Genomic DNA, 9,976 nt, shown 5'->3' with positions numbered 1-9,976 from the left:
TCGCAGTCTTTTTTTAATTAAAATATGGTGCTCTAATAGAACGTCATATATTTTTTATGCTTGAATTTGTAATCTTTTTTATCCATTTTTATATACATGTTAAGGAGATAATAATGTATTATGGTATGTGTACTCACTTATTAATTCTATATTTTTTTGTTGTTTTCCATTTTTTCCTTACATTTTTTGTTGGTTTTTCTGGTAATCTGTTTCAAATAGTTTTTTCTTTAATATAAAATATATCTCTTTCCTGTCAACCCCCACACTATATTCTCTAAATTTACTTAAATGTACATTGGAATTGCTTGAGTTTGTGCTTTTTAATTATTCTATTTTAGCCCAGATCAATACTTTTTTTTTTTTTTTATAAATTTTATTCTTCATATTTAAATTTTAAAATTTTTTTATATTTTTTGTTTATAATCATGGGATATACCTCTATGTTTATTTATATTTTTATAGTTACATGCTATCCAATCCTTTTGTGATTATTTCTACGATATTTTATTTTTATATGATGATGCATTATTATTACTAATTAAATAGTTCATGAGTGTTCGATATAAATTCTTAAAAGTTTCTTTATTAGTCTTATGATTTAAAAAACAAGTTTTATTTTGTATATTTTTTCCAACATATTTATATTTTGGTTCATTATAGTTGTTTAATGCATTATACAATTCAACACCAATATTCTAGATTAAAACGAATTATTAAAAAATTAATTTTTACATGATTCATTTTATCACTTTTTTTATGATAAATAAACAAATAATTTATATTTAAATTAATGAATACTATCGAAGGAAAATAATTATCTATGGTGGTTCTAGATTAATACTCTAGTTCGTTGAAAATAACAAACTGAAAGGAAAATACTATTTCATAAATTTTTTCAGTATATTAATTTTATAATTAATGTATATTAAGAGGAACTAGAAACTATATAAGAATTTATATAAGAACTAAAAAATAATTAAGTACATCAATTTTTATTTTATATGATTCTAAACTTTTATTACCATAAATGAATATATAACAAGTGGATCTATACTATAACCATATTCTGATATTTAATATCAAGTATTTATACATTTTTACATAAAAACTATATTATACTTGTAAAGAAGAAGTCAAATAACCATATAAAAGCACACATAAGGAACAATAATATGTGAAATAAAAATAATTGCATAAAATTTACTTGTATATACATATATATATTATGCCTTTTTGTTTTTTTTATTTTTTCTTCTACTAATTAAAATACACGTATCATCTCCTTATGCACATTTTTCAATATGCTTTTTCTAATTAATTTTGCATTCTATTAGAAGTCCGCAAATAAGGTATCATATGTAATAATAAGAAAAACGTAATCCCTTATTTCCAGTATTTGTGTTAACCGATTGTGGTGTATGGAATTAGAACTTCAGAGTGTATGAATTGTGAATAACATGGTTAATTCCTTTATTCCTTGATATATTTTTATGTAACCATATTCTAAAAGGCGTATATCAATATAAAAATGAATAATACAAAATATACATAATATATTTATTTTATAATTATAAAATTTTACGTAAGTTAAAAGTGGTATTATATTATGTTTTGGATTTTATTGAGCTTGAATTTACTTTGTAATAAATAAAAATTGTAAAAGTTATTCTAATTCCCAAAGCATTTACGACACCAATGAGAAAAATATTGTTTTTGAATATATCAAAATATTCATCTGAACTATTATAAGAAATAGTACTATTAATGAATGAAATTTCTTCTTTTGTTTCGTCTGGTTTGTATGTAACCAATTTTAATACAATAGTTCCTGTTATTTGTGCACTTGAAACTATACAAATATCGAAAGCCCCTTTTGATAATCTAAGTTTTTTACAAAATGTTATTTCTTGAGGAGTTTTAGATTTTTGTCATCTACTGTCTCTGGAGTAGACGGTAATATCTTACACTTTGCATTGGAGTTGGGGGATTTTTAACCTCTTCCATTGTTTTTACATTAATCTGCACTTTCTGCGATTACTAGAGAATAACGAATTGCTAGTATTGAGATTCCTCTTTATTATATTCTTTCAAATTCTAGTTTGGAATTCCCAGAATTTTCTGTTTGTACACCGACTACAAATGTAACATCACAAGGATGTTAATCAAATGGTAAAGGTTGATTATTAAGGGATTTAGCAGATGTTGGAAGATCTTGAAATTTAAGTTTTCCCTTCTTATTTTTGTTACCTTTAAGTACGTTAATTTAAAATTTGTCATTTATGAGGTCCGTAACTTAAAAAATACATATAAATTTACAATATCTGCTTAAGTACTACCAGAATTCTGTGAATTACATGGTGTTCAAAGTTTTACTAATTTTTTTAAGTTATCATATTTTTTGTGCCAATTAGCTTCTGATTCGTATAAGAGCTTAGTAATATCATAATACATTTTACGTATAAAATAATCTGGACTGTCGGTCCAAAATTGATCTTTACAGTATTCATTATCATTTTTATGTTTCTTCTACAGTTTACTAAAATTAGAAAGATAATCATTATATTTTCCAAATGTAACACGCTCACAAGACAAGTGCATTTTAATGGTATCATGATTTTCAAAATAATGAAGGAAAAACTTCTCTCCAATCTTCTCATTTAATCCGTATAAAAGGTCACCTTGAAGGTTATATTGACACATACGTAGAATATAATCTGAATTAATACCATTTCTCACACATAAGAGTGTTTTGCCATGAGATTTAAATTGATTATTTTTTAATTTATTTTCCGATATTTTCTTTTATTTTTTATATATTCAATAGATATGATGTAAACAATTATAATTACCTTTTCGTTCATTTATACTTTTTGATAAATCCTGCGCCCTTCTAGCAATTTGATTGCAAATATTTTAACATTTTGGTGTACCATTATTTTATGTTTTTTTGAAAACTTTACATTTTACATCATATAGGCTTAAATTAACGCGTCTATTTAGTTAATTATATATATTGATGGCGATACTTATAAAATATGATTCTGAATATTAAGAAGAAATAATGTATTATTTGACTTTAATTTTGATTATAAAGAAGTACGTTTTATTATGTTTGATAGAAATAAGATATTTAAATTATAAATTATTTGTAGTTTTATATATCTGATATAAAAAAATACTAATTATTCTTAGGTCAAATTTTCCATTTTAATTTGATATAAACAAAATAAAATATAATATCATTATTATAAGTGTTAAATGAACTCTATATAAAAAATAAAAGCCAAAATTTTATTCTTACATAATTCATTTATTAATATATATCTTAAGAAATATGTAAATATTTGATAGTAATAACTCTCTGCTAATTGTACCTACTGCATATAAATCAATTGTGCAATTGGTAAAGAGAAAAAGGAAAAGTTTTTAATTTTTTAAAAGTAAATAACAAAATAAGTATGATGTTTTACAAGTAAATTGATATACTTATTAATAGAATATTATTCTGTATTATATTAACTTACATAAGTAATATATTATTCCATTAATATGTTACCTATAAGAATTACTAGTTTTTGTGCTTATCTTAAAAAGTTGTATTTTCTATTGAAATAAGCATTTATACATTTTATTCACTTAGTGCTTTTTTTTATTTGTAATATTTCGACACAATTTTGCTTCCTTTATTATGAATAATTATTTGGGTTTAACGTATATACCTATATTAATATACTTATTCTATGTAACATGTTGTTGCATATATTGTATTATACACTCTTTTATATAAAAATTAACTTAATATATACTACATGGATCTTTATTTATTTGAATGTGCCAATAGTAAAAATTAAGAGTGATTGGGGCTATTAAAAAAATTAACGGTTTTAAATAAGATAGAAAATAGATAGTATTGAAATATTTTTACTAATTATAATTGCTATATTTAAATAATTGTTTTCCTTTTATTATGGCAGTATAGTTCCTTCAGTTTCTGTACGTTTTGATATATATATATATTTTACTTTTTTGCGTTAATATTATCCTAGTATAACTTATAACATTTTTGTATCAAAAATATTAAAAGCAGACTGTCATTAAAAAAAAAATATATATATTAAATAATTTGAAAAAATATAATAAAAAAAATTGGAATTATATATATTAACAAAAGAGAAATTCTGTACTTTTATATTTTTAAACTAAATAATATATAATTGTATAATGGCACTAAAATGGACTGCTATGATATAAATTAAAGTTTTTAATATATTTATCATAGAATTTTGAAATTTTCATGCTACAAAATACGTATGAAAAGAAATATTGTAGGGTTGTGAAACTCATAATTTCTCTTTTATATCCCATTTACTCATCTTCTATGACATGATAATATATTAAGTCAAATAAATTTAATATAGTTCAAAATGAACATTATATTTTAATGTGTTACATTTTACTGTAGATTCTTTTTTTCTCAGCAGAGCATCTTAATTTTGTGTGCAAACAAAATAATATATGCCATAGATAATGACTCTATATCTAAAATACTTTTTCAATAAAAACAAAGTAGTCACTTTTAGCATTAATATTTTTGTGAATCCAAAGATTTTCTCTCTTTTATCGTTTGCTTCGTATTAGTGAAATTAAATTTATTTATTTTTTCAAAATAATTCACACAATGATATTTGATAAATATGAAGAAACAAGATGAGAATAAGATTAATTATATAATGATATAGTATTTGTGATTATATATATATATATATTTTTTTTTTTTTTTTTTTGATATAATTTTATGTGTGTTATTTTTAGAGTTTTATTTAATTTATTTATTCTACCTTTTATGTAAACTATACACATTTTGTTTCAAAAAGGAATAATCTTTTATTGCTTATTTTTTTATTATGATAATTACTGTAATGATGTGAAAACCGATATATTAATGATTCTTGTTGAAAATTATGATAAATAGTTGAAAAAAATAAAAAAGACAGTAATTACATCAAAGTATAATATTGCAAATATTATATATAAAAGGAATTTATTTTTTAAATTATTTTTTTCACAAGTTCTTTATTTAAATATTTATGTTAGATAATCATATTGTTAATTTGTATGGTGCACCATAGAATGCAGTATATATATGAATATTCTTTTTTAACTTTACTAGAAATTATTCATTATTAATTAATAATACAATAAATAGAAATATCAAAGAATGTACAAATATCAAATAATGTATTACAAATAAAGAAATGTAATATGAAATTACATAAGAATAATTATTTATATGTGTAGTAAGTACTGTGAAAAATAGAATAATATACAAAAAGATAACTACCTAATGGGTACAATAAAGGGTATAAATATTTCCAATATTTTGAAAAATATGTCTCTAAAATTATGAATATTCATGTACGTTATGAAAAATTAATAATTCTTAATATTATTAAATTTATTTAGTGTAATAATATGATCGTTAGACTTTATTTGGTAGTAACTAATTTTAGTGCCATATTCGAACGGGTTAATCGATATGAGATTATCAAGAATTAATGTTATAAGAACAGTTAAAATAATACTTTAAACTTGTATGTGATATGTTATTCTTTTAATTATTCATTATAATATTACATTATTTGTTTTTATCAATATATGTGTATATTTTAATTCAATATGCAGTTATCATGTATATGCGGAATATCAAATATAAGTTTAACAAAATGGAATAAGAATTCACACAGTACAATTAAATTATGAAAAATTATAAATTTATGGTTTCATTATTAATTTATGAAAATTATTCTTTGCTATGTTTTTTTATCAAACATTAGAATTTGTTCCCAAACGAAATTAACTGTCACTTAAAAGATATTGAAATAGGAAGGTTCCATTTGCTATAATACATATTTATTCCTTTAATTTGATGGTTCTTTAATAAATGCTGTATAGATATTTCATATATTTAGAAATTATTATAGTATGGACATGAAATATAGCTTCTTTAAGAGTGTTCATGTTTATAATTGCATAATTTTAATAAGGATAAAAAGAAAAACGTGTTAAGTAAAATGTGAATACATATATATATATATATAGCAACTAATTAACTTTATTCTGCATTAATATTATCTATTATGCAAAACGTAATGAAAATAAGGAACGTAGACATTACAATTTTACAAAATACATAAAATGAAAAATTGTTACTTAATTACAGTAATATGAAAGATAACAGAAAAAAAAAAATTAAGATAATAATAATAAATGGATTAATGTAAAAATGGTTGACAAATGAATGTGAATTAAGGTTTCTGCTTACAACCTAAATGAAGTAGTTCTATAGAATACTTATATGCTAGTCAATTAACATATGTTATTTGATATTATTAAGTTTTGTAATTAAATCATATATCTAGTGGGAAAAATTATGATTATATTAATTTATATATTTATTTGAAACAATTTAATGTCTAGTTTAATATTTTACTCATCAAAATTATCTTGATTTACGAGTAACACACATGTATGCGAATTCACTAAATGAATTCACGTAAAGAGGATAATTCTAAAGCTTAATAATATTATACATTTAAAAATTAACATGAATAATGAAATGTAAATGAAAAGCTAAAAATAAATACAATAAAAAAAAAAAACTCAATAAAACAATTAGTAAAAACATAACCTTGGTAATATAACACGATAATATGTAACTTTCCTACATATATAAATAAAAAAATAGTAAGACAAAAATACATAATTGAAAAATTTATATTTTCTTATAGAATTTATGAAAAGTTAATTATATGAACAAATAAAAAAAAAGTATAAATGCACTACATAAACAACATGATATATGCATATCACTTAAATAATCTATTTAGATAAAAATTGAAAATAAGATAGCTGATGTGTAGGATATATAATAGGAGAGATTTTAAGTACTATTAATTAAATAAAATTTCATGTACATAAAAATAAATTCCTTACATTAAAGATATCCAAAGACGATTCATTCATATAATACTAATAAGAGTACATAAATTTTTTTATACTTATTTGGACTAGTTATCATACTCAGAAATATTAAATTTTTTATTATAAGTATGTATAATAGAATTTGATAGTGATAATAATTCAGATAATATTGCTTCACCATATGAACTAACTAAGTATAGGCTATTTTTACATGAGATGTTTGTTTTTGCTAAAATTGGAATAGTAATCTTAAGCATGTCTTTAGTGTTTTGGTTAGTTACAATGTGTAAAAATTTTTGGTATTTTTTACGATTCATATAAGGACCTTTTTTTAATTTTCTTTTATATTTTTCTTGTAATTTCCGTAAAAGTTTATTTATAAATGATGTGACTTGTTTTTCTCTTAATTTATATTCTTCCGTTGTAGGTGATTCTTTTTTTAATTCTTTAAGTACTTTTTCAAGATAATCATAAAATATATATTTATCATAGGAATTTAAAATTTTATGCATATATTTGCTTGAATTGATAGGTTTTTGAAAATTGTTCTGAAATTTTTCTTTTAAATGAAAGTCTGTCTGCTTAGAATCTACATCTGTGTCTCTACATAACAGTCGGCTTACCATTACTTCTGAGGTATTATGTAGGTTGATTTTCTTAGTCCATGATTTTCCTGAAGTATTTGTCTAAAAATTATAGTAGGCATTTAATAATTATGCAAATATCAGTATTTCTTTATGGAAAAAATATTAGTTGTGTAATGAAAAAGTGAAATTAAAAAGAATGTATATAAATTATTGAATATATTAGTTATTCTACTTCATAAGAATCCTGCAATATCCATATTAATAGAGAAAATGCGAAAATTTTAATAAAAAAAAAGAATTTATTTGTTTGTGCTATCATTTCGAATTTATTTATAGATACTGAATCTTTTGTGACAATACAATTTTTGGAATATATTTTTTTTTGTACTCGACAATAGAAGATTTTTTATACTTCTTTATTGTTTTCTGCTATTTTAAAATATAAAAATTATTACTTTTATATGTTTAAATATATTTAAATGTTGGATTATAGCACGAGAAAAAATGCATTTCTGAAAAAAATATAATAGTGATTTTTCTATGTAAAAATATTAAAATAATATAAAATAGGGTTGGAAAAAACATTAAAAAAAATATTATTAAATAATAATTACAACTTGTCAAGCTACGAATAATTTATTTTAAAAATTTTATTTTTGTATTATCTACACATATTAATAAAGAACTTGGTTATTGGTTTATTAGAACAGCTCAAATGTAATAAAATTACCTTACATAATCTATGTTAGCCTTGAAAAAATATCATATAAAATTTTTTATTTACTATGAAAATGATAAAAAATAAATTTAAAATCTTCTAAAGTCATATAAAATTTATTTTTTAATTAATAATAAACATAATAATTAGAACAACCATATATATATATATATATATATATTATAACAGTTTAATATAATTCAGTTATTACACAAGTAGTTCGTGCAATATTAACAAAATTATATATTTTAGTCAGAAATTTTTAATGGTCTGTTAATAATAAAATATGTATTTTTTGAGTTTACTTTTTATTGATATATACTGTAAAAGCTAAATTGATTTTTTTTTTTTCTTTTTAAAAATAATTTATGTCATCTTGCCATTTAGCAGTTTTAATAATACTTAAAGAATTTTAATAATGCATTTATATGAAATAATAGTAAAAATAATGATTTGATAAAGTATTTTTTTTTTTGAATTCTCGCGATAAAAATAAGAAAAATATAATAAAAAAAAAAGAAGAAAAAATTAATAAAAAGTAATGTATATATAAATGTTAAAAATGTTACGAAGTATATATATTTAATAACTAATTTAAAGTTTAATTGTTCTTTGATACTGAATTATTCTTTAACATTATAGAATAAGAAAATTCATATAACAAGATGAAAAATGGCTTAATAAATAAATAAATGTAGCAATTTGTTAAAATAACTAAAAATAATGAATAAACATTATGCCTAAGAATTAATTGGTAGTAAAAATTATGTACGTTATTTTTACAATATAGTTTAAAATGTTATTTATTTTTTTATTCACATTACATTGAGTACAATATGATTTAATAAAATTTAATGAAACAATACATACTATTCCAGGTTTAATAAATATTTTTGCGGTGTAATATAATCTATAATGCATTTGAGAAAATATGTTCTTTACATTTATTATATTTATAATAAATTATAAGTTTCTATTATACATTATCTTCGTCATTTATGAGTATATACATATTCAAGTTTGTAAAAAAATTTTATTTCTTAAAAATGATAAAATTGTTTAGTACGTGAAGAAATTTTTTGTAAAATTTTATAGCGAAAAATAGTTAACCATTTAAAATGTATTTATATTTGTAAGAATAGTTCTGCATATTAATTACTGTTTTCCTTTACATTGAAATAATGTTAACAGAAGAATATATTCTAGCAATGTAGTTTATGCGCTTTTAATCTAGGTCTAATATTGTAAATGGCTATTAATGATAAAATATAGCTTAAGAAAGTTCTTTATTAATTAATTATAAATATATATATAATATAAATTATTAATTTAAATTTAAAAGGAAAGTTATTTAAAATGATGCACATTTTTATTTATAATAAATTTTAAACAATAATAATTAAGAAATTGATAAATATTTATTCAAACATGAATGGGATAAAAATTTATGCGCATTGATCCTTTTAGATAATATATATAAAAAGTACGAATAATTTATATTTTAAATACGATTACTCATGGAAACTTGAGATGAGTGTACACGCAAAAATTTCATTTTATAACAATTTTTAAACCAAATAATATGACAATAAAAAATTACTATATGAAGAAATATTTAATAAACTATTGTTTGATATTTCGTAGACAATGTCATTTTGTTCATTTATAATCACTTTTAATAATTTTTTTA

At 20.4% G+C, this 9,976-nt stretch overlaps 2 protein-coding genes across 2 annotated transcripts; both read right to left on the bottom strand.

Moving 5' to 3' along the window:
* Nucleotides 1-494: 494 nt before the first annotated feature.
* On the bottom strand, nucleotides 495-1,063 carry PmUG01_14014600 (uncharacterized protein; the record flags this gene model as incomplete). The annotated part of the gene is made up of 2 exons (XM_029007694.1): nucleotides 495-695; nucleotides 1,061-1,063. The coding sequence occupies 2 exons, from the start codon at nucleotides 1,061-1,063 to the stop codon at nucleotides 495-497; spliced, it is 204 nt and encodes a 67-aa protein (XP_028864057.1).
* A 6,004-nt stretch (nucleotides 1,064-7,067) lies between these two features.
* PmUG01_14014500 (Plasmodium exported protein, unknown function) lies at nucleotides 7,068-7,887 on the bottom strand (the record flags this gene model as incomplete). The annotated part of the gene is made up of 2 exons (XM_029007693.1): nucleotides 7,068-7,667; nucleotides 7,801-7,887. The coding sequence occupies 2 exons, from the start codon at nucleotides 7,885-7,887 to the stop codon at nucleotides 7,068-7,070; spliced, it is 687 nt and encodes a 228-aa protein (XP_028864056.1).
* Between the last annotated feature and the right edge of the window lie 2,089 nt (nucleotides 7,888-9,976).

The sequence above is a fragment of the Plasmodium malariae genome (assembly GCF_900090045.1).
Source record: "Plasmodium malariae genome assembly, chromosome: 14".
NCBI lineage: Eukaryota > Apicomplexa > Aconoidasida > Haemosporida > Plasmodiidae > Plasmodium > Plasmodium malariae.
Note: the sequence above shows the minus strand (reverse complement) of the source record. Positions and strands in the feature narration are given on the sequence as shown.